This window comes from Dipteris shenzhenensis, chromosome 5 (genome assembly GCF_047967505.1).
Source record: "Dipteris shenzhenensis isolate YYH24624 ecotype China chromosome 5, Dip_SZ_1.0, whole genome shotgun sequence".
Lineage (NCBI taxonomy): Eukaryota > Viridiplantae > Streptophyta > Polypodiopsida > Gleicheniales > Dipteridaceae > Dipteris > Dipteris shenzhenensis.
This window is the reverse complement of record NC_141600.1, coordinates 60,848,510-60,875,223: the sequence shown is the minus strand read 5'-3', so window position 1 is coordinate 60,875,223 and position 26,714 is coordinate 60,848,510. Positions and strand designations below refer to the sequence as shown.

The 26,714-nt window shown below is 47.0% G+C and overlaps 1 protein-coding gene across 3 annotated transcripts in view; it reads left to right on the top strand.

The window, feature by feature from the left end:
• LOC147902272 (uncharacterized) overlaps positions 1-26,714 on the top strand; it is a 269,182-nt gene that overhangs the window by 152,879 nt on the left and 89,589 nt on the right. For all 3 annotated transcript variants that reach the window (XM_087374747.1, XM_087374745.1, XM_087374746.1), the window contains exon 10: positions 24,049-24,159. In XM_087374747.1, coding sequence (XP_087230873.1) covers positions 24,049-24,159 — 111 coding nt within the window. The remainder of the gene's footprint in view (positions 1-24,048; positions 24,160-26,714) is intronic.

The window sequence follows — 26,714 nt, the reverse complement described above, 5'->3', positions numbered from 1 at the left end:
GGAGTCTCAATATTATTGATCTAGATTTACAGTGCAGAGCTTTACTATGCAAGATGGTGGTGCGGGGACTTATGCCAGGGCAGGAACCGTGGAAGGCCTTTCTTTATAGCAACATACAGAGGTGCACACCTTCTTCAGGAGGAGGCTGGATGAGCAGTATTAGGTGGATCTTCACCACATCACACCTCAGATCACCTTCGTCCCCTCTCATGGTTGCCATTCTAAAAGCATGGGCCAGTTTCAGGAGCACACTTCGGAGAATTCCTCCTTCCTCTCGTGAAGAGATTGATAGGCAACCCATCATGTGGAATGACAGTATTTTAGATAATCATGGCAGACCACTTGGTGCCTCACTCTAGGGAGAAATCCATGAGAAATCGAGAGCGGCATAGCAAAGCGACTACCTAGGGAGAGGTGCATATGCACACTGTGTGACATGCAAGAGGTTGAGACAGAGGAGCATTTCATCTTCAGGTGTCTTGTGTACTATGAGATCCGAGGGCGTTTCCACTGCCTCTTCAAGGATAGTTATGGGATTTTGGCCTGTTTCCTCTCCTACTCAGACTAGCGGTGTTTGATAGGTTTCATTCATGAGGCACTTAGACACTGTGAGAGGATACTCCTACCACGGAGACAGGAGCAAACTTCTTCCTCGGCTAATCCCTCTTTAAGCTCTATCACGGAGTTCTTTCAGCTAGATCACATGGACCCCCACGAGACGAGGCCTCGACATGACCGTGACCCGGAGCCTATGACCCGACAGCTCAGACAGAGGGTCGACACACAGATCACACTTGGGGACATCCCCTCCTTGTTTAGAGTCGGAGCCTTGACCAACGGGGGTCACAGTAGCCTTGGTTAGACGCAGAGCTACGACTAGGAGACGTGCCAGGACCGCACCTCTGAGTGGCCGACAACACTCTATTGCTGACTTCATGCCTCCACTACCTCATCCATCCTTATATCTTGCTGTTGTCGATGATGATGATGATATTGATGACGAAGCTGAGATTGATATATAGCCGACCATCGACATGAATATGTTGTACTTAGGACTTAGTACTGCCATTCTGCATGTTTGCATTTTGCATTGCTATGGACGCTCGTTTAGTAGCTCCACTACCACAGCTTGTTGTATCAGGATTTTCACAGTCTCATAGACCCATCGGTCTTCCGAAGACTTTAATAAACTTTCTTTCTTTCTTTCTTTCTCTCTCTCAGACACAGAGAGTACTTACTCAGGCGACGGGGCTTGGCCACATCATCAGACACCCCTCAGAGCAGGATCACAGAGTTCTTCCCATCGAATGACATTGATCGTCTAGTCTCTAGCTGCAGACATGACAGAGACCCCTACCTGACGACTGCAGCACGACACACGAGACATCAAGGGGACACACATATTACTCTAGGGGACCTCCCATCATTGTTTAGACCCGGGATACGTCCCTCGGGAGTCACGGTGGCTCTGGTCTTGCATCGAGCCTCATCCAAGAGACCGAGACGCACAACACCTCTTGCCGGGCACCAGCGTCCCATCACCAGCTATGCACCAGCTAGGGCGACATGACATACGGAGGTTTCCGCTCTGCTCCAGTCCTTTTCTTTTCATTGTTACATCGAGATGTATTTGATTTGATTATGTATGATCAGACTTAGGATTCAGCATGGGTGATGATGGTCGTTTCAATAGTGATTTGTATAAGGTTTTCTTTCAGTCTCATAGACCCATCGGTCTTCCGAAGACTCTAATAAAATTTCTCTCTCTCTCTCTCTCTCTCTCTCTCTCTCTCTCTCTCTCCCCTAACATGTCGAGCATATGCGCAAATCAGAGAATGTTATGGAGGCAATAGAAGCAACCTGAAATCCCTACCGAATGGCCAGCCAAAGAGCTAGGCAACTACATAAAGGAAATTTTAGAATAACGCAACAAAGTACTTGGTCTAGCACACAGGCTAGCACAACAAATACTCACTGCATGGCACATTTATGCTTTATTTACGCTATTTTCTTTCAATGGATGTAAACAGTCACTATTTGTTGATAGTGATCACTATCCCATAGATCCTGAAGGGTCTCATGAGGACGTTAATACAATCATCTCTCTCTCTCTCTCTCTCTCTCTCTCTCTCTCTCTCATTGTATCAGTTATCTTTAGTCTCATAGACCTTCACGGTCTCCCGAAGACTTTAATAAACTTTCTTTCTTTCTTTCTTTCTCTCTCTCCTTGGGAGCTGCCATGTGCCCTCCCTAAAGCAGATGTACTAGAGGGTTTCTTGCTGTCCCATAGACCTTTTGGTCTCCAGTGGACGTTAACAGACTTTCTTTCTTTCTTTCTCTCTCTCTCTCTCTCTCTACCCCCCCCCCCAACTCGGAGCCGACCACTCATATCTGGCCTTCGGTGTTCTTGCCACTACGCCAGTCACAGGGAGAGTTTTGACCGTGCCCTTGATCCAGTTTGTCACTTAGCCAGAGAGCTTCTTGCCCTACTGGAGGGTGATTTAGACCTCACCCATGCTTCAGCCACCCTTGTCACATTGATATAGGATGCTGCCACCAGTTCATTTCCTACGACCCAATCTTCACAGGTATGAGATGGGAAGATGCCTCAAAACCCCTGGTTTGATGATGAGTGCAGAGAGATGCGAGCCCACCTCGCACGGCAACGAGCCTTGGGTCAGTTGATGTCACATGAGGCACACCGGATCTTTCAACGGCTGACACGGCACAAGAGACGAGCCTTCCTCACACACAGGATGGATGAGATCATCAGATCATTTCGTGGAGGAGACCCGACCATTGGGTAGGGACTTCTTTTGGAAGGGAAGCCACCCATCCCCATCACTGATTCGAGAGTGTGGCACACTTACGCATGCTCCATATATGATGTCCTGAGGCAGACACCGCCAGACATGTCCTCTATTCCTAGGCCCACTACCTGCCATTTATTCACTACGCAGAATGTGCGGGCTGCACTTCGCCGGCTCCACAACCGGAAAGCACAGGATCATGAGGGCCTCCAGACATAGCACTTCGCACGTGGGAGGAGGTTCTAGCACCGATTCTTATACATATGTTTAACCTTGCAGTTTGTCATGGCTTCCCACCAGCATGGAGCACCACCACTATCATACTGATACACAGAGCAAGAGACCTCATGGACACCGAGAACTATCGCACCCTCATGATTGGCCACTCATTGGCCAAGATCTATGGATCAGTACTAGAGAGGGAGATCAGCAGTCATACAGAGGCACAGGGGTAGCGAGCACTAGGGCAGGCAGGATTCAGGAGGCAACACTCTACTCTAGACCACACATTCACTCTAAGGGCTGTCATTGAGGAGGCGAGGTTCAGACATCAGAAAGTCTACAAGACTTTCGAAAGGCTTTCGATATTGTCCCACGATCCCGTTTGATTAGGAGGCTACAAGAGATGCAGATTCCAGAGATGCTGATCTAGGGTGTGCTGAGCCTATATGAGTCAGTCAGAGGTAGGGTCCGTGCTACAGGCAGTCTATCAGATTGGGTCGAGAGCACCATTGGGGTGAAGCATAGCTGCCCTCTCTCACCGACTTTCTTTGGACTCTACATCAATGAGATCACATCTTTCATAGATCACCTAGGGGGCGAGGGTTCATTACTGAGTGATCTCCTCATACAGATATTGTTATACACCGATGATATAGTCCTTATATCATCTTCGACGAGGGGCTATAGAGAGATCTGGAGGCATTAAAGGTGTTCTATAGAGAGAGAGACCTGACGGTCAACCTTGGGAAAACTAAGGTTATGATCTTGAGCACCTCACGAGCAGTGATTCGACTTAGTCTCACCTATTGTGGCGAGCCAGTGGAGATAGTGCAGCGGTACACATATTTGGGAGGAGTCTTCACCTGACCCATCTTCACGATGACCCATGCAGCCCAGGCACGGCTCACACGAGGGCGTAGTGCTTTGGCTAGACTAGAGCGATAATGCTTCCAGGCGCGCTTCCAGGATCCACCGACTTAGTCTCACCTATCGTGGTGAGCCAATGGAGATAGTGCAGTTGTACACATATTTGTGAGCAGTCTTCAGAGGACCCATCTTCACGATGATCCATGCAGCCCAGGCATGGCTCACACGAGGGCGTGGTGCTTTGGCTAGACTAGAGCGACAGTGCTTCCAGGATCCACCGATGAAGGGCTAGCTTTTTGACACACTGGTGCGACCAACTGCCATGTATGCAACACCCTTCTGGGGATGCGATCTTCCGAGGATAGACTGGAGGAGCTTCGAGCGGCTACAGGTGACGATGGGGTCCAGGTGATCCGATGTAAGCCCTCAGTCCCACATGAGATAGCACAAGCAGAGTTTGCCATGACCCCTCTCCAAGTTAATGCCATCTTTCAGACAGTGGCTTTCATCCATAGAGTCTGGGACTTACCCTACTAGAGACTTCCGAGGTTGGCCCTAGAGTCATCAAGATGACTAGCAGAGAGCGGGGCAGACACATGGTATGCACGCATATCCACATGGCTTGCCAGGCACAATATCGAGATGGACAGGCTTCCCTCCTTTCAGTACATCATGGATGTGTCTCCTGAGTCAATCCCGCAGGATGAGATCAACCGTATTATACAATTACACCTCCTCAAGCTTCATACATCCCAGACTTGGGGGAGGACTAGGAGCTCCACACCAAGACCCAATTTTACTGCAACCACTTCATGAAAGTATCAAAGGATGGATTCATCATTAGACCCCAGTTTCTCAAGGACAGAGGAGTCTTCCATGCACTGAGGATTGCCATTGGTCAGATAAGGGTTTCGTCCCATCAGCTGAGGAGCGAGGCACGGAGAGCAGCAGGTATAACCAGAGAGCAGCGGGTCTGCACGCTATGTACACTAGGGGCGGTTGAGACAGAGGAGCATTTTCTTTGTGTTTGCCCAGCCTACTACGAGATCTGGGGGCGCTACCACTGTCTCTACCTGGAGGGGAGTGGCTTCGGGCCTTTATCACGACTGATCCATTTCCATGACCAGGTCTGTATCGGGCTTTATCTGATGGAGATGTGTCGGCACACGGAGACACTACTGCGACAGATCAGAGAGCAGCAGGGGATGGCCAAACCACCACAGGACATAGAGGATGACTGGGCACAACGACGTGTTGGATGGACAAAAGCAACAGAGCTCAGACCACCTTCACCACCACCCTCATCCACATTTAAATCAAGTGAACAACACCATCAGAAGGTGAAAGGCTTTCATTGAAACTCCTTGTCTCGACTATAGTGCTCAAGACAAGCTCTCCTACTGACTGAGATCAAGCTCAGAAAATACATAGAAGACCCATGAAACATAAAACTCCAAAAAATGACAACTTCAGAACTGCATAACTGCCATGAATACTTCTTGACAACTCAAGGTATAAACAACCATGCTCATATCTCCCCTAACAAAATCCATGAAGAACAAACCCGGATCTCTTTGACTTAAAGTCAATCATCTGCCTCGTATAGTCAAAGCCATCACCCCTCTTCTGTGCCATCAAACACTTACAAAGAGTTCTTCAATTCACACATAGCCAACAAACACTACTTCCCCATAGCCTATGAGCAAAGAAATGAACAACACGCTATGCCAGAATCCACCACAATTCTGTGAGAGAACCCACACCGAGAGCAACATAAGCAGTCAAGTACTTCACATAGGCACCTCCTATGAAACCAGACTATCTTCTTTATGAGATCCATGATCAAGTATGGTGACAATCACAAGAGTTCCTTCTTCGACAAACAGTATGCCATCTTCATTTTGGAATTGCACCTTTGGATTGCATGAAGTCCACTATCTAAAACCATCTGTTGCCCATAGTTCCGTCGCCACAAACAAGGCCTCTTCCCATGATCAACAACAAGCACTGGGTTCGCTACAGCCAGCCACCCTCATTAAATCACCGAACTGCTAGCAACCTGTTACAACTCTATATGCCACCCACAAGCTCCCATCAGTATCCTTAAGACTGAGGTGAGCTAAGCTCTAGCATCGCAGCTCGCCATCCTTGGAGTTCCCAGCATCCGAGGTCTTTGCAGTTCCACCCAGCACCCGCTTAGCCAAAAGCTTCTTTGCCCTCAGCCTCAAAGCATACGTGTGCCCCTCTGACATGACTAGCCAATCCATGTACTCGCTGCAGCACCCCCGTCACCCGTCTCGTTCATGCGGGGATCACAGCCTCCCGACTTCTTCTTTGCTCTGGAGCACACGCCTCCCTCATCTCAGGTACTCCCTGGCCTGCATAGTAGAGACGCCGTCCCTGGCTAGAAGCTCATGACCAATGCCAAAATAGTCTGCTGTCCTCTGTTCATCAGCTTTGGACTAGCGCAATAGTCCATCTCCCATCTGCAGACCCGAATTCCCACCTCAAAGACACTATCCCCGTCTCCGAGCTTGCGTGCCCATTCCCTATGTGTCCACAAAACCTTCCGGAATCCTCTTGCAAGCTCAAGCTTCACATACGTGACTTTACATCCTTCCAGGAACTTCAAATCAGAATCACGCAGCCACCTTGCATGCATGCCTTTTTTATATGAGCCACATCATCACATTATTTTTACCACTCTTCCCACCCTTCCTTCAAAGTATACCAATGCCCAAATCATCGACTATGTGCACACAAATGCATGCCACCAACACTTAGTGCCTAATTGCCCAGACTACCATAGCATATGGTAAACACAATCCCGACACAATGGATTTACAAGACAGCCACGACAAAAAAAATGCTCATGCCCTCATACAGAAATGACTCGGGGCAACCATGAAAGGCGTATGTCATCCCACAACAAAACACCGTCACACTCTGGATACTATGCTGTACTCAAAAGCTGCTTACACAAAATTTGATTGAACGCCAAGAAGCACACACACAAGTTGAACATCACACATGTACACATGTACAAGATGAGTTTGGGGTTTTCAAAAATCTTCACACTCCTTTAGCAACCCCACTCTTCTGCTGTGACATTCATATCCACCAACTAAAAGAAAAAAAAAAATCAGCAAACCACCTGGATCAAAAACAAAATGAGTTTGTATTCTATGCATGTGCTTTTCTCTTCCCGGATCAAAAGGACAGCTCTAAACCCTCCACTGCCAGATATGCATAATCCACCATCCCCTTGGATCAAAAGGAATGAACAACACACCATATAGATGTAGCCACAGGCTCCTTCCATGTACCCACATCCTCACTAAGCCTCCAGGATCCCATAGCTTATCCTGCCAAGACATCACACCACTCCACTGACTATTAGCTATCAGACTTGTATCATGAGTCTTGCTCATCTTCACATGAGCCACATCTTTTGAGGTCACTACCTCACACATAGATCTCTTGGGCACAACTAGCCCATAATTAGTGATTAGGGACTTCTCAACAGACTCTATTGCCTCAACCTTGTAAGCTGCAAAACTTAGCCCATCACATGAATTATCAAGATCACCGAGGAGCAAATAAACATCCTTCCCACCTGAAGAGTGCTCAAACATATCAGCACACTCTTTGCTATGCATCAGGTCTTCACTGACATCTTCATTCTCTGAACAATCATGAGAAGTACATATTTTCTTGTCATTACCAACCACACATGCAAAATCCACGAGGGTATCATCAAGTAAAGCATCTAGCTCATCATCAACCACACTATCACTACCATCCTGCTCAACATGCATACTGGTGTTTACATTCTTTTCCAAAGAGATCAATGCTAACATATCATCCAGTGCATCATCAAGAATGCAATCCAGCTCATCATCTGAATCACCATCATCCTGTAAACACTGAATCTTAACCTCATCATACACATCAAAGTCCACATGCACACAATCAACACTTGCTGGTCCCACCCAAACTAAGAGTTTTAACTGCAGGTCTTTAACTTTATCAGTAATAGCCACATCAGCCTCATCACTGTCAGACATGATTGAGCTCTCTCTTCCTCACTTGTTGCTGAACCTGAAATCTCAGCCCCTTCAATATGTGCACAATCATAGTGTCAACCACGAAGTGATTGTATTCAGCCATGTACTCCTTCCAAGCCTTGTCTTCAAGTGGCTGCATATATGTTGCAACATGACCAGCCAGCATATGCACATCATCACATGGAACTGGAGCATGACCACCATCTACTTCTACACATACAAACTCATCTTTAGCTGCCATTAATGGGCTCTCAGCATTTCTGCCACCTGTGGCAGCAACCCCTTCACTCGGGCTCTCCTCTACCACCTCACACATATCTAGCTGAGCAACACCCTCCTCCATAGCAACTGACAAGCCTCCATTCATAATAAGTGTCATGATCTCCCCTATATCATCACTATATGCATCCGGTTTCTTTAACAGTGAAGACAATTGACTCTCTTCCTCTGATGAGATGCTCTCTTCCTCTATCTCACTCTCTGTCTCTTCGTCTGTGACTGTCTCCTCAGGTTCCTCTTCCAATTCCAGTCTACAACTCATATTACACTGCATGGGTACAGACATAATCTCTAGTATGGTCTCCCTTCTGATCAGGCTAATTGCCTTTCCTTTCCCCTTATCCTCCCATTTCACACCACTGGTAGAGAGCTGATTCAAATCTTTCACCTCCATACTGTAGTCACTTGATCTATCATTTATTCTCTGCTGCTCAAGAAAGACATCTCCCCCTACCCTGGCTGGCTTATCACAGTGAGGGCTGATATGTCCCCACTCCCCACAATTCCAGCATTGGACATTGCTGATATTAGCTCTTCCTCTCCCTGCACCAGCTGAACTTCCTTCTCCTCCAGCCATAGCTTCTCTCCTGTTATTCTGACCTCTGCCTCTTCTTGCAGTCTCCATCCAATTTAGGCTGAGTGTTTTCATCAGCTCCACAGCTTCATGCAAATCCTTTTTCAGGGAATCATCCTGCACAAGAACAAACACCGGCTCTCTCTCTGCATAAGCCTTTATTGCTTCTGAACTTCTAATCAGATTCTTAGGCTCCTCTTGCATGCCAAGCTGCCTCAGTCTCTTGACTCCACTCCTTCTCCCTGGCCACTCTGACTGCATCCTCGAAGCTATCGATATTCCTCAGCTCCACCTTCAAACGGAGTGAAGGCTTCAGGCCTGAAATGAAGCGGTCTCTCTTAATCATCTGAGGAGGCACCTCATGCACAAGAGCTTCACATCAGAGACTCCATAATCTCCCAAACTGAATCAGGTACTGGTCAACCTCCTGCTCCTCCTCTTGTCTCACTTTACACATCTCTTTCCAAACTTCATTACGGCTCCTGGATTGTGCAAACCGTGCAAGAAAGGCTGCTCTCACCACTGTATACTCCGGATTTTGCTGCTGAGGATGAGCAGTCCTAAAGGTAGCAACTTGAGTCTGCAGCCATGCTTTTGCATCTCCCTGCAAGCAATAACTCATGATCTGAAACAAAAACTCAGGGGTTTCCCTATCTTTCATAAGTGCTGTAAATTCCATCTTTTCCAGGAACCTCACTGCATTCTCATATGGCATCCCCTAGAACTCTGGAAAGTCCTGTGCCATCTTTACAATACTCTCCTCTTAATCAGATTTCTTCTGACCACAATCTCGTCCTACTCTTCACAACTTCTTGTAAACTGAAGTGACACTTCCTCCGTGGAGGCACCAAAACGCGGATGGACAAAAGCGGTAGAGCCCAGACCACCTTCACAGCCACCCTCATCCACATTTAAATCAAGTGAACAACACCATCTGAAGGTAAAAGGCTTTCATTGAAACTCCTTGTCTCTACACACCTCCGGATACAACTCATACTCTGGCCACATTTCCATTGAAAGCTAAAAAAACTCAAAAAGAACCCAAAGGACTACACTGCTCAAGACAAGCTCTCCTACTGATTGAGATCAAGCTCATAAAATACATAGAAGACCCATGAAACATAAAACTCCAAAAAATGACAACTTCAGAACTGCATAACTGCCATGAATACTTCTTGACAACTCAAGGTATAAACAACCATGCTCATATCTCCCCTAACAAAATCCATGAAGAACAAACCCGGATCTCTTTGACTTAAAGTCAATCATCTGCCTCGTATAGTCAAAGCCATCACCCCTCTTCTGTGCCATCAAACACTTACAAAGAGTTCTTCAATTCACACATAGCCAACAAACACTACTTCCCCATAGCCTATGAGCAAAGAAATGAACAACACGCTATGCCAGAATCCACCACAATTCTGTGAGAGAACCCACACCGAGAGCAACATAAGCAGTCAAGTACTTCACATAGGCACCTCCTATGAAACCAGACTATCTTTTTTATGAGATCCATGATCAAGTATGGTGACAATCACAAGAGCTCCTTCTTCGACAAACAGTATGCCATCTTCATTTTGGAATTGCACCTTTGGATTGCATGAAGTCCACTGTCTAAAACCATCTGTTGCCCATAGTTCCATCGCCATAAACAAGGCCTCTTCCCATGATCAACAACAAGCACTGGGTTCGCTACAGCCAGCCACCCTCATTAAATCACCGAACTGCTAGCAACTTGTTACAACTCTATATGCCACCCACAAGCTCCCATCGGTATCCTTAAGACTAAGGTGAGCTAAGCTCTGGCATCGTAGCTCGCCATCCTTGGAGTTCCCAGTATCTGAGGTCTTTGCAGTTCCACCCAGCACCCGCTTAGCCAAAAGCTTGTCTGCCCTCAGCCTCAAAGCATACGTGTGCCCCTCTGACACGACTAGCCAACCCATGTACTCGCTGCAGCACCCCCGTCGCCCGTCTCCTTCATGCGGTGATCACAACCTCCCGACTTCTTCTTTGCTCATGGAGCACACACCTCCCTTATCTCAAGTACTCCTCGGCCTGCATAGTAGAGACGCTGCCCCTGGCTAGAAGCTTATGACCAATGCCAAAATAGTCTGTCCTCTGTTCATCAGCTCTGGACCAGCGCAATAGTCTATCTCTCATCCACGGACCTGAACTCCCACCTCAAAGACACTATCCCCGTCTCCGAGCTCGCGTGCCCATTCCCTGTGTGTCCATGAAACCTTCCGGAATCCTCTTGCAAGCTCAAGCTTCACGTACGTGACTTCACATCCTTCCAGGAACTTCAAATCAGAATCACGTAGCCACCTTGCATGCATGCCTTTTTTATATGAGCCACATCATCACATTATTTTTATCACTCTTCCCACCCTTCCTTCAAACTATACCAAGGCCATTAATGCCCAAATCATCGACTATGTGCACACAAATGCATGCCACCAACACTTAGTGCCTAATTGCCCAGACTACCATAGCATATGGTGAACACAATCCCGACACAATGGACTTACAAGACAACCACGACATAAAAAAAGCTCATGCCCTCATATAGAAATGACTCGGGACAACCATGAAAGGCGTATGTCATCCCACAACAAAACACCGTCACACTCTGGATACTATGTTGTACTCGAAAGTTACTTACACAAAATTTGATTGAACGCACACACAAGTTGAACGTCACACATGTACACATGTACAAGATGAGTTTGGGGTTTTCAAAAATCTTTACACATCGTCACGGACTTCTATACATATGAGTCAACCCTAGGACACAGTGGAGTGGAGGAGGAGCTAGCCAACATGAGAGCAGTCTGGATGAGCAGCCGGCACGGTACCACCGAGAGAGGGACACAGAGACGACATGTGCGATAGAGTGTCCCCAGAGTACACTCTATTGAGGTCCGACTTTCCTCAGGTTGGACCGCGAGAGATGAGGCGTCACTCTGGACATAGCTATGAGAGTTTAAAGAGTGAGGAGATCACGTCTCTCACCGCAACGTGAGACAAGTCGACAGACACAAATACGAGACATCTCTGCAGCCCATCAGAGAGCCATCACTATACCAAGCTTCGGTTTTTGATTTCGTTTCAGAGTCCCAGCACCGAGACTGACTTGTTTTTCAATTTGTTCCTGATACTAGATAGATTGATATGGTCCACTATGCAGTTTTGCAGTTGACTATTTCTATTCATGATTATGATTTTGTTAGCATAGATTAGTACTCAGCAAGGGTCCTAGCGTGCCCTTTGCTTCAGCCCAGTGAGGCTTGTATGAGTTCGCTTTTCTGTGTGCTTTGTCCCGTAGGGAAGTGGAAAGTTGACTGTTTCTATTCATGATTATGATTTTGTTAGCATAGATTAGTACTCAGCAAGGGTCCTAGCGTGCCCTTTGCTTCAGCCCACTAAGGCTTGTATGAGTTCGCTTTTCTGTGTGCTTTGTCCCATAGGGAAGTGGGGCCTCCGGTGGGACGTTAATCTCTCTCTCTCTCTCTCTCTCTCTCTCTCTCTCTCTCTCTCTCTCTCTCTCTCTCTCTCTCTCTCTCTTTCTCTCTCTCTCTCGGGAGGCTGGACGGTACCTCGCCGACCTGCCTCCCTCGACACCCTCGCACCTCGCCGACCAGCAGCCCGCGGTACCTCGCCGACCTGCCTTCCTCGACTCCCTCGCACCTCGAAAGGGGTCACGGGTATTGCTCAGTACACCAGGAACAGGCCGTCCCCCTTCCAGCTCGTCCAGCAAGGTCCTGTAGGGAGGAGCAATCTGACAGGCCTCAAGGCAGAGATGGGGACTTTTCAGACCCCTTTCAAACTGAGCAAGAAACTAGATCTTGCCACTCCGTTCTCGAAGGTTTACTGCACCAAAAACAGCAAGAAAATTGACATGCTCATTAACATGTTGGTGGAACTCCAAGCAGAAAATCTCCAACTCCACAAGACTGTGATGCAAATGCAAAACAGAGTGACAGTGCTAGAAACCAAAGTGGAAACAGGCTGCAAACAGGTACATGAACTTAAACAAGCCCAAGAACAGGGGAACAAGGAAAGATTCACTCTAGAGGAACCCAAAAAGTGGGTAGAAGTTGCCTCAAAGCTCACACCTGGTGGAAATGCAAACGAGCATAAACAAGTTCAACAAGCCCAAATTCCTCCAGCCCGTAACAACACCGTAACAACACTGCTACACAGGAAGACCTACAGGAACAAAAAGAAAAAGAAAGACGATCCCGTAACCTTGTCATACGAGGAATTCCAGAGGTGGAAAAGGAGAGTCCCCTCAGCCTAGCAAAAGAGGTGACAGAGTTCATTGCAGAGCACTTCGCGATGTCAGATGTGGCAGTGTATGGAGCACACCGTGTGGGTAGAATAGAAGAAGGTACGACTAGCAAAAGAGCCATTGTATGCACAGTGATGGACACAACAAAACGTGACATCATTTTGGACAGCAGTAGAGTATACCTCAAGGGCTCCCCTTTTTATGTCAGTGAGGACCGCACCCCAAAACAGCAAGAAATAAGAAGGAAGCAATACAATGAGAGGCTCAAGCGACAGGGGAAAATCCCTCCAATGGAGGAGACTATCAAATAGGGATGTGAGACCCATGGGATTCACAAGTCCTTACAAGTAATGTTTTGGAATTGCAGAGAATTTCCCTGGAACAAGGGAATTAGTATCAATGCTTTCATACAAGATGCAGACATCATTTTCCTTGGAGAAACATGGGAGAGCGAAATTTGCAGGATTCCAGACGTACCAGGATACGTGGCACATACCGTGTATGAGAAACAGATAGGGAAAAGAGGTCAAGGTGGTGTAGCATGCATGTATCAGGAACATTGGGCAGAAAAGATCAGTTTCTACAGAGCCGACAAATACAAGAGGTTTATATGGCTGAAAGTCGAAGGCGCATGCCCTCTCTTCATTGCAGGTTGCTATATACCACATCATGACTCTCCCTTTTACGGCAGGAATGGAATAGACACCAGTGATGTATTTGCAGCCTTATGCCTAGACATTGCTGAGTTGAAGGAAGTAGGTAAAGTCATAATACTAGGTGATCTCAATGCAAGAACTGGACAAATGCAATTTCAGCCGATCATGCATGATGAAATGGATAAAGAGGATGCAATCGAAGTGGATGACAGATGGTACAGGATCTCAGACGATAACACCATTAATGCACAAGGCAGAGCACTCAGAAGCATGATGAATGGTCTACGTATGCCAATACTAAATGGAATGCAACTATTTCCCGGGACCAACAGGACTACATGTTTTTCAGCTAGTGGAGGGCACAGTGTATTAGATTATGCTTTGGCACATGTAGATGAATTACCTAACATACAGAGCCTCAAAATAGGAGCAAAACAGCCAGAGTCAGACCATCTCTCCCTGTGGCTCACCCTTAGTGTGCAGGCTGAAATCCACACACAAAATTACAGCACATCCAGGAGGCCGGGTGGATCAAGAGAAGCAGAAAGAATATGCCATCACACTGGATGCAAAGCTGAATGCAATGGCAGTTACACCCACATGGGGAGCCCGCAAAGAGGCTATCTTGGACACCGCCACAAAGGTGTTTGGAGTAGCCCCCCAAGCAAGACAGAAATTGGTCAAAGGTCTACCATGTAAGGAATGGTACGATGAAGAGTGCAAGCAAATGCGCAAAGCATTGAAACACATTCCAAACACAGACGTGTACAGACAGAAGGAGAAACAATATAATGCTCTCACACGGAAAAAGAAGAGGCATTACATTCTAGAAAAGGAAAAATCTGATTTACTTACATTCATTAAAAATTCCAAGAAAGGTTGGAGGCATGTCAAGAGTCCGAAGAAAAAGATCATGGGGAATATATCAGATGAAGATATGATGGAATACGTCATTAAACTCTACAATCATGTCAATGCGACAGAAATGGGGACTGAAGAGATACCACTTGCTTCTCCCAATCCTTTTGCATTTGAAGACATAGAAACAGGGCTGAAAAAGATGGCCAATGGAAAAGCATCTGACCACATGTCTATGTGCGCTGAATTTCTAAAATGGACAGGAGACAAAGCAAGAGAGTGGCTATCACAGGTGTTAACACACGCTTTACAACATGGTTTCCCGCTTGATTGGCAGGAAAATTGGGTTCAGCCCCTTTTCAAGGGAGGCGACAGAAATTCAGTTACCAATTATCGAACTATAATGGTCAGCTCCACCCCAGCCAAACTTTTTAGTACAATACTTGAAGCAAAAATCAGCAGCTGGGCAGAAGAAGCCAAGAAAAGGGCTATTGGGCAAGCAGGCTTCCGCAAAGAACACAGAACTGCAGACCACCTCGTTACACTGAGGGTCCTCATGGATGAAAGCAGATTACACGGAAACACTCTACTCTGTTGCTTTGTTGATTTCAGAAAAGCATTTGATACAGTACCACAAGGAGGTTTATGGGATAGAATGCACATCCTGGAGGTCCCTCTGACACTCAGAGTGGGCATCTCCCGGATATATGAAAAAGTTCTATGCCGATTGAAGCAATCTCAGGGACTATCGACTGCATTTCAAAGCAACATGGGAGTCAAGCAAGGCTGCCCACTCTCACCCACTCTATTTGGGATATGCATTGACAGGCTAGAAGAACTTGTAAAAGAAGCTATGTCAACAGAAGACATACAAGGCCCCAAAATAGGAGTGTGGGTAATATTGTTACTGCTATATGCAGATGATATAGTTCTTTTTGCATGTGATCCCGACCACATGCACAAACTATTACAGATATTGAAGACCTTTTGTCTAGAGAGCGGGCTGCAAGTAAATGTCAACAAAACCAAAATGATGGCAGTGTGCACCATTCAGCCTTTACATCCCCCAGACATTATATTCGATGGACAGCCCCTCGAATATGTCAATACTTTTAAATACCTAGGAATTGATATTCCAGCAGATCACAGATGGTGGCAATGTGTCCTAAGAAGACTAGACACAGGCTGGGGCAAATACTATCACTTTGAAAATGACTGCAGGCACACCGACACTCGCAATTGGAAGATTCGGAACATTTTGTTTGATGCATATGTGGTTCAAACAGTACTCTATGGAGTGGAAGTATGGGGAGGCAGCATTCCCCCATCGACATGGAATGAGATCGAAAAAATGCAGAAGGCTTTCTTACGCCACCACTTAGGTGTAAAGGCAACTACTTCATACTCGGTGCTACTATTAGAAACAGGCAGGAGACCTATCGAGTTCCATGCTTTGGTTAGAGTACTGCAATACTTAGTGGAGGTACAACAAATGCAAACAGATAGATTACCTCACAGGGCATGGATGGCCAGCATGAAACTTCAAAAGAACCATAAGAGCAAGATCATTTGCATAGGATGGGGGACAGATATAAGGAAGTGGTTCAGCAGATGGAATGTAGACTCATACCTGACTATGCCACCCGCAAGAATTGATATTCAAGAGTTTCAGATGTCCCTACTGAGCACTCTACAGACTCAATGGCTAACAACAAAGAAGAGGGTGAAGCTGGAGTATTACCAAGATCACATCAACCCCACATGTTGGTCCACATATATGACAAAAGAGGCCCCTGCTCAGGCATACATCAGCACTTCCATCCCCTTGCTCTATTGCAGAAATATTGCTAGATTCCGGACTAGATCTCACATGCTTGCAATTGAGAAGGGAGCGTGGTTGACTCTTCCGCGACATGCCAGAATATGCAGATTTTGTGACTCTCAAACAGTGGAGACAGAGGCACATATAGCTCTGTAGTGTCCCAGTTATGCACACATTAGGGAGGACTACCGGAAGTTACTGGGAGACTCCACACAGTTAACATCAGTCCTTTCCACTGCCTCACCGGCAGCATTAGGATCTTTTGTTACCCGCCTCTTTTTGTACCGTCAAGAACTTGAAAATTCTTGACCCCTCCACACCGGAGGAGACTTTTCTTGTACACCGTTCGGGTCCCATGGGTCGTTTTCGGCCCCCCGTGGACGATAATAATTTCTACTTCTACTTCTACTTCTCTCTCTCTCCCCCCCCCCCCTCTATGTTGGTCATCATTCATGAAATCAGATGCCTCTGCTCAGCCATACATCAGCACTTCCATCCCTCTTTTCTATCGCGGGAATATTGCCAGATTCTGCACACGGTCACATACCTTGGCCATAGAGAAAGGAGCTTGGCTGAACTTGCCATGACATGCCAGAGTTTGCAGATTTTGTGATTCACAGACAGTCGAGACAAAGGCACATGTAGCCCTATAGGGCCCCAGATATGCACATATCAGGGATTATTACCAGTAGATACTGGTAGACACCACACAGCTCTCATTAGCTCTCTCCACTTCCTCTCCGGTACCGTTGGGGTCTTTTGTCACTCGTCTTTTTTCATACCGTCAAGAACTTGAAAACTCTTGACCCCTCCACATCGGAGGAGATTTTTTGTACTGAGGATTAGGTCCCATGGGTCATTTTTGGCCCCTCAAGGACGGTAATAAATTCTACTTCTACTTCTAATTCTACTTCTACTTCTACTTCTACTTCTACTTCTCTCCCCCCCGCTGGGTTAGGATGGGTTAGGATGCTCGCTTAGTAGCTCCACCCTTTTGCTCACTGTATCAGGTTTTTCTTCAGTCTCATAGACCCATCGGTCTCTATCAGACTTTAATAAACTTTCTTTCTTTCTTTCTTTCTCTGTCCCCCTCTCTATCCCCCGCTCTCCCTCCATATACAAAGGCATATCAGAAGATGAAGCCTATTTTAGATCACCAAAGCATGTTTATTACCTAGAGCTTGAAGTCTGAGAACTCAAGCTTTGGTTTGCAGCTCTTGAGGAGAAAGTTCAATATGGAGGGTAATGGAAAGCAGGAAGTCATCACTATACAAATGTAATGCATCTCCCCCAACACCACAACTAGTTTCTAAAGTGCAAGTAATGGTCACCACTTAGGTGAAATTAATGAAGCAAGAGATGGCTCAACGTAAAAAAAATGCTGATCTTTACACGGAAGTGAAAGAGTAGGAATTAAAGAAACTAACAAACTGATCTTATGCATGGGATGGCTGTGTTGTTATGGGGGAATACACAGAAGATAAAATCAACTATCTCAAGGAGAAGATACCATAAGTGGAATGGGATCTAGATGCAATCCAACAAAAGGGAACATAGACACAAACTTCTCTCAGTAAGACCAAAGACTCTCAGTCTTAAACTGATGTAACAAAGGCCAAAATATGATAGCATTAGAGTACAGGTATGGTCTATAATAACTGTGAGTTGCTTTATGAACTCTGTAGGAGTTGCCAATGTGCATTCCCACCCTGTCTATGGACGAGGATTTGACACCACTACAGATTGAGGAGCGACAAGTTCTTCTGCAGCAGCGGGATGTTGCCTGCAAGGAAGGGAAATGGGCCATGGTCTGAGATAGTAGGTTGTTGACCGGCACCCGTCGGGCTCCCACTCGTACCCCCTAGGGGGACGGGGCCTATGAGACTCACGTTTCTGAGACCCTTATGGTCAGCAGACCCAGGGAACTTCTCAGAGTCTTATACAGGATGAGTGATAGTCTTTTACACGAAGACCAGAGCGTCCACTCCCGATAGTCAGTGGCTACACATGGGAGTCAGCCTTCAGGGATGAGACGAGGGATACAGGAGTCGTCCAAGGATCAGGCGGGGTCACAGTATCGTACAGGTCTTCCCTCGCTGGAGCCATCTCCATTGAGAGGAAGGACGCACACTCCCAACTCATGTGGATCCGGATCCGACGCACACAGACACCCGTGACCTTTTCATAGCAATATGCTACTTCCCGCCAGACACATCCCACTTCGCCAGAGTGGCACGAGAGGAGGGTGAGACATCGCCATATGCACCCTTACATCAGGATATCCCAGACCTTTCAGCCCGCGGGGAAGTTCTCCTTGTTGGGGACTTCAACGCCAGGACGAGCACGCGCCAGGCACCACTTCTGGACTTCCGAGACGACTCTATCATGCTACCAGACATGGACCTAGACGGAGCACGTATGACCAAGACCTCAGGCTTGTTACACCATATGGCACGTGCTCCTTGATCAGGGCAGGATGCATGATCTCATCATCTACAACGGGCTTGACCTATGGCCCTCCTCAGGTGGTTTTACTTGCTTCCCACACGAGGGGACACTAGTGTAGTAGATTACATCATGGGATCCCCTACCTTCACTTCATGTATCACCAACTTCACCGTAGCACCACTCCCTCCAGGAGCTGATCACACATACCTATTTTTCACTATCGCCACCCCACGCTTAGCCACACCACACACACCACATAGGAAGCACAACACCTACCACGACATACACTTTGATCACAACCTCTCATCGGCCTACTCTGGACGCCTAAACAGACTCCTAACCTACATCGATCACATACCACTCATAGAGGACCGTGCTGCCCTGATTAGTCGCACACTCCACGAGGCTGCCCTCCAAATCTTTCCCCACACCACATGGTCCACTAGACCACCAACTCTTGGTTCTGTACCTTGCAACAATTGATACGATGCGGAGTGCAACGGGCGCAAGCGTCCCATCACCGGCTAGGGCGACATGACATACGGAGGATTCCGCTCCGCTCCAATCCTTTTCTTTTCATTGTTACATCCAGATGTATTTGATTATGTATGATCAGACTTAGGATTTAGCACGGGTGATGATGCTCATTTCAGTAGCTCCACCCTTAGTGTGATTTGTATAAGGTTTTCTTTCAGTCTCATAGACCCATCGGTCTTCTGAAGACTCTAATAAAATTTCTTTCTTTCTTTCTTTCTCTCCTTGGAGATGTAGTAGTTTTCTTTTCGTTGTGTGCCTTATCTCATAGGCCCATGAGGCCTCCTGTAGATGTTAATATATCTTTCTTTGTTTCTTTCTCTCTCAGTTTTTGGAGGATAGACGAGTCTCACATGCATTGAGGATAGCCATTGGGCAAATGTGGGTCTTGTCCCATTAGATGAGGATCGAGATAGGGAGAGTTGTATGCACATCTAGAGAGCAACGGATCTGCAAGTGATAAGGAAGTGATAGAGGAGCACTTCCTATACACTTGCCCAGTCTATCTCTTTCAGGAGGGGCTTGGTTTTGGGCCACTCTCTTGACCGATCAACTTTCATAACCAGGCCTGCGTTGGCATCTATTTGATTGAGATACAATGACATCGAGAGAACCTAGTGAGATAGAACCTCATCCCACGAGAGAGCCACCATGGTACCTGTTTATGTATTTTGACTACTAGTTTTGAGTTTTGAGTTTTTTATATTATTAGGATAACACTCAGCAAAGGCTGTAGTAGCGAGCCCTTTGCTTGGTTACTCTTTGATTGTACTTTGTGTCATAGGCCTGCGAGGCCTCCCGAAGATGTGAATATATATTTCTTCCTTTCTCTCTCTACTTGGATCGAGGTAGTTGGCTGTAGACTGATAACACTGTTGTACAGAAGGCAGCCATCATTACCTCGGTCCAAGCAGCTTTGACCTTGATTTCAACCTCTACATCATCATGACCACCTTCTACCCTCTTTGGAGGTGACATCACTCTCACCTCTGGATGTGATCTCATTGGCAATACCATCATTGGAGTTAGCAGCATCGCCATCATTGATGCCAACATCAGTGGCAGCCCCGACATGTCCCTAAGCCCGATTGTCAGTGTACCACTTTTATGGCTCACCGTTGTATGCCTCATTTCTACCACGCGTACCTCTCAGCCAGCCACCTTTCCCCTCAGTCAAACTCACCATATCCACATTCAAGATGTCTCCTCACCACTCTTAGTTCCAAGCCTCCACGTCCCTACCCTCCATCACTCAGCCACACTGTTCAGGCCCTGTCCCTACCTATTGCCTCAGGCTCACACGATTTCACCTGATGCCTAGGATGAGCTCGTCATGGAGGCCAACCGTCTCTGTGTGCGAGAGAAGAAACAAGATCGCCTCATCCACAGCCTGGGTCAGAAGATACTATAGCTTCGTAAGGAGGTGGCAGCCGTAGCAATAGCCTTGAGCAACAAACCAGCAGCAGAGGCACAAATAGCCACCATGCAGTTAGCAATCACAAAGATTTTCAATTGGGTGGATGTCGCAAAACGAGAGCCTTTGAAGGCCACCTTTTCAGCCACCATTTTGAAGCAGCAACAGGGAGCCAGTATGGCTCTCAATATTAGAATTCGAGGGATTTCCCACACACCTGCCACTCCCATTGAAGATGCGACCAGCTTGGTGACTTCTACCATGGGGGTCCAAGAGCATGGGATTGAGGGGGCTTTGCGTATAGGGCGAGACCCAGCCGAGAGTAACCTCTCATCATTCGTTACACCTCTATAGGTAGAGAAGATCATATAACAGCAAGACATCACCCGCAAGGAGAGGAACTGGATTGTACTCCGAGAGGGGCGACTCTTGATAGGCCCTCGATGGGCATCTGGTGGTCCCCTACATAATGGGCCAGATTCAGAGCACGGAGACCCTAACTTGCACTATCTAGAACTGAAATGGTACCTTATTGTCAAATCAATGGAATTTCTCAGAGTCCCACACAGTTGAGACTTAACTTTTTACACGAAGATAAGCCAAAGTCTAGAGCGCCCTTTGTTGGTAGTGAGTGGATACACACAGGAGGCAGCCTATCAAGATGAAACTTAGGAAACAAGTGGAGTACGGGGTTCGGGAGGAGTGGCGACAGAGATCATCCCTCATCGAGATGATCTTTGTTAAGAGGCGAGATGCATATGCCAGGTTTCTGTGGATCTGGATCCAGGTCCCTTCTTGAGAGACTTCTGCCCGAGACCTCGCAGTTTGCTTGAGGCCTACGGGAAGAGGTTGACTTTACCATACACGGCCCTTTACTGGGACATATGGACTTCTCGAGCACACAAGAAGGTTCCCTTGTGGCGACTTCAATGCGAGATGTGCACACACCAGATATCGCTTCTGGACTCTTGTGATGACTCTATCTTATTACGAGATGTTGACACATACGAGGCTGGGATGTCCTAAGTCTTGGCAAATAGACGAGCACCAGTCGCATCCTATGGATATGCACTATTGGACATGGGCAGGATACATGATCTTATCATCTATAATGGCTTGGATCGCTGGCCTCCTCAAGTGGTTTCACTTGTTTCCCACGTGAGGAGGGCTCTAGTGTAGTTGACTATCTCATGGGATCCCTTGCCTCACCCAACATATCACCACTACCTCAAGTAGCGGACTACACTTACCTATTTTTTATGTATCCATCCCACAACTTATGATGCACACCACGAGAGCACTCACACGCACTACTTATCACAACATACATTTTTATCACAGCCTTTCGCTTGAGTACTCTGCACATGGGATTTCTCTCTCACCACTACCTCAAGTAGCGGACTACACTTACCTATTTTTTATGTATCCATCCCACGACTTGCGATGCACACCACGACAACACTCACACACACTACTTATTACGACATACATTTTTATCACAGCCTTTCACTTGAGTACTCTGCACATCTTCCCACTTTACTCACGTGCATAGATTGCATACCACTTTGGAGGATCGAGCCACCCTGATCACACTTCACCGGCTTTTGCCCTACACACTACACTAGGAGCAATCACTGACAGCTATCCATTCATTGGCCATGTCCCAATGTATCAAGCTCACTCTCACAGTCACTCCCTCAACATATTGCCACTTGACCTTGAGATGAGCAGTTAAATAATGCCCATGCTTAAGAATGGCTAGGTTAGCAAGGGCGGATTAGATCAGGCATCGGGACCGTTTGCATTCCTAGTTGTCCTTCTCAACGGATAAGCCAGGTTTGGCAGCTATATAATGGTATTCCTGGACTAGGGACTCAATACACGGGTTCTAGGGATGTGGCGGTGGTATTCCATTCACATTTACACGGATCTTCAAGGTTGCCCATTGTGAACTGAACCCACTCAGTATACCAGCCTGGAAGTTTCTCCTGTATGCAGTTTCCTTTCATTCATCTTGGATGATACATTGCTCTCATTGAAGAATCGGACTTGGATAATTTGGATTGAAGTGGGTGGATGCTGTCTAGAAGGTTGGAATATGACGTAACCACTTATGGTATACCCCAAGTTTAATAAAGTTGCATGCAAAAAGAGAAACTGAAATACTAAGAAAAGAAGGGATTGATGAAATTTGTAAAGGCCTTGAAAAACTGTTAATGAGTGCTGGTTGAGATAATTAGTAAAGCTCAGTAAAGGTAATGGGCATTCTGCATGAGGTCACAGCACCTTAGCGTGGGAACAGGTTCTAGAAAAGGCAGAGTTTCTTGCAATAAATGGAAGTACATTATAATTGGCCTTGAGTATGGAAGAAGATGATGATTCCTTGAAGGGTACTGAATTAATTGCTGAGAGGGTAGTGTTCCCTCAGCTCTCAACTAGTGTGAGCTAATGTAGTTAGGAGAAAGTAGCGGCTACGGCTCTCAACTCGTGTGACCACTATAGTGTTTTGAAATACTGGGCACCCATTTCATGTATGGGAGCCTTTAACACCAGGAATCCATCTTTATCCATGCAGTACTGTGACGATGGGCTGCTTAGGGTGGGCCACACATGCCCGCAATTAATTGAGGGTGCTAGTTGTTGATGACGCATCTCCAACCTAGCCTTACACATTGTTATAGTATGTTGTAACCATTGGCCTGCAGTCTCAATCCTGCAACCTTCCGGGGCTGAGTGTGCAACTTTGTTTCCACCCTTAAGGAAGATGTGTGTGCCCACCTAGCTTGCATATAATTGTGCCAAGATCTAGGTTGTGAGAGATTAGAAGGGTGTAATAATTGCTGAGGGCTAGCTGATCACTGGAGATCCAGATCAAAGCCATTGTAACGAAAGACTGGTTTTGACAAGGAGCTGGACTGCTTTCATGTATGACAAGCTTTGCATTGGATTTTGTAATGTAATTTGCATTCCTGGGTATCTTGGGAGACATCCTTGAAGCCAGAAATGACTTCTCTGGGCGACGTTGAGTATGCAATTGCTATAATTGTTTCTGGATTTTACTTTATGTGAAATTTGTCCCATGCTGCTGTTGCAAGAGCATATTTTTGTTGTTGCAAACACGATGATTTTTCTTGAAATTTGGTTACCTTTTGCTGTTGTTAAACTTGTGGTACTTTGATTCACTAAGCATTGTTAGTGTTCTACAGGTTCTAGGCAAAAGACAAAGCCAATGGTTGGAGAACAAGATATTACGATCAACTGCCCCTCTAAAACTAGTGGTCTCCAGCTCTGTAGTTGTTGGGAACCCATTGAAAAAGGTGCACACTTTTTCTAGACATTTACAGATGCTGAATTGACATTTAACTATTGCAGCATATTTCTACATCTGGAGAGTAGATGCATTAGGTTTCAAGCACTGAGTGTCAATAGCCATTGTGCAAAGGGCTTCTCTTTTGGGGAAATGATCTGCCCAGTCAATTGTCCTGAGTGAAGGTATGTTGCTCTTCATTGCACGTCATGAGCATGCCTTTTCTCCATGTGGCGTTTTAACCTCCTCTGCTTGTGAATCTCTGGCTGGAGCTAAAGACCAATGTTGTGCAGGTAAGAATATGGAATGCAACTCTCATTTATTTGTGAAACATGACACCACAGGTTATTCATGCAATATAGAATTACCCCAATGCTAGACCATGAAATCACAGAAAGAATAGACCACTACATATCCTAGCTGTCAACCGCCGTTGAGATGGCCCCATCCGGCCCAAATTTCAAGAGGGTATAAGGACCAATGTTTTCATGTTAAATTTTAATGCCTATAGATGTCCTTTTGTGGGCCTTGAATCCTAGCAGGTACTACAAGATTCAGCAGAGACATTACTATCTTTTTACCCATGGGTATACACACACGGACAGAGTCATCAATTACCCAGATCAGAGATGCACCACACTATTCATACACGTGGTTATCCGAATCAGGTCTAAACTCACATGGCCCCCACAAGACTCGGCCCTAGACAGCAGGAGGTCATAGATTTCTCCTTCATAGGAGACGATGTACTTGGGAGGCATCACAATTGTGACCCGGACTTCCAAACACGCCCGGTCAGCAGGAGACGGGAGACAGGCACGGTGAGCCATTATGCTCAAGTTGAGATTGTTGGAGGTCAACATCTCTTGATGTCACCTGGTAGAGAGAGAGGGCTTGCTTGTGGGTGCGCCCGCTCTATGAGAGGTTAGGTTAGGTTGAGTGAGGTCCTTTGTTGTGGGTGTACCCGCCCCTTGTGAGGGTAGAGTAGGTTAGGTCATATCTGCCCACTGTGGAGGCCCCACCAGGAGTTCTTCTAGGCCGGTTGGTTGGCAGATGTCAGCCCCACTCAGGTGCATATTGCTGGGTAGTGTTGGGGCATGTGTGGCTGCCCCTGGAGCTGGAGAGCTTCCCTTGTAGAGGCCCGTAGTAGGCTGAGATGGGCCGACCTGATGGTTGGCCACCTTGTCTTGCTGGTCCCGTCTGTTGCAGGAGGGGTCAGCCCCCTTTTATGGATGCCTGGCAGTCCATACCAGGGCTGGAGGAGGTCAGTCCTGAAGAGCCTTCAGCCGGGGTGGTTTGGGCAGGGAGTTAGCCCTCCATATGGCTGGCTAGCAGGCTCTATATATTGTTGCAGTGGTCAGCTCCTAGGAGCTGCTGAGTCGGCCCATAGGCCGGGGGGTGAAGCCCTCTTATAGGGCTCTGTGCCAGCCCTCATAAGGCAGCAAAGGGGGTCCGCCCACATACAGCTGGGGTCGGCCTACAGACCAGCCTGGGTGGGGGGGGGCTGCCTATATATAGGCCCCCTCCCTCACTTGTCAGAGCATCTCTTGTAGCACAGTTTGGTGCCCTATATTATATATAGCAGAGGTTTTCCCCACCGGTTTGGGGTTTTGGTCCTGAGATCCCTTGCATTTCTCTTTTTTTTGTGTGTGCAAAGAAAGGAAACTTCTATTATTGCTTGAAAGACTTCATATAAAACAGCAGCCCTGAAGGTGTTGAGTATGAAAAAACTGGAAAAAGACTGACCAGAGGAGCCATTTGGGGGCATCCTGTTCTGGGATACTGGGAGGATCAATGTGCCACTCCTTCCCCAAACGTCCCACCACTCTGTTCATCTGCCAATGAATCCCATCCATCTCTAGGTCTCTCTCAGTGAGTGCCTGGAGTAGGCCTCGAGGTCCTACACGGAAAAAACCAGGCTGTGTGCTGCCTCGTTGCATCATCATCCTCAAGGGGACACCAGTTCGAGAAAACTGACCCAACCATCTCCTGTCCATCCACACACAAAGTCCCTCCTGCAAAGGACTCAGGGATGGTTAGGTTAATCTCTCTCATCCACCCCTCGTAAATGCGCTAAGGCGCCATGCCTCGCCTCTACCTCCATGGGTAATCTGCTCCATCTACCAAAGGAGCCGGCCGGTCCACTGTCCCACTGTGCCCAACCAATGTGAGTCCACTGCCTATTACACCTCCGAGGGCTTCTGTTGTTCTCCACCCAGCCACGACTTCATAGTGTGCTCCCTTGTTCATCATACATGAACTCCCTTGTCCTGAGTTCCTACTTCTTCTTTTCCTTTCGTTGTGGAGCCTTCTCTAGAAATCTCCCCTGAACCTAGTGCATGCCATGTGGACCCCTTTTATGCCAAGTGTCCTTTCAAAGGACCTTACTCTTTTGACCCCTCTTGGCATCCTTCTATAATGCTAGGTCTATTTTTCCTAGGCATTAATTCGTGTGTCTACCATTGCACTGTGAAGCCCTCTTGGTCTCCCGCCCCATCATAACCACGCCTCAGACTTGCGCAATTATGGCTGACGTAACACTGCCCAAGCAGATGCCCATCCTGA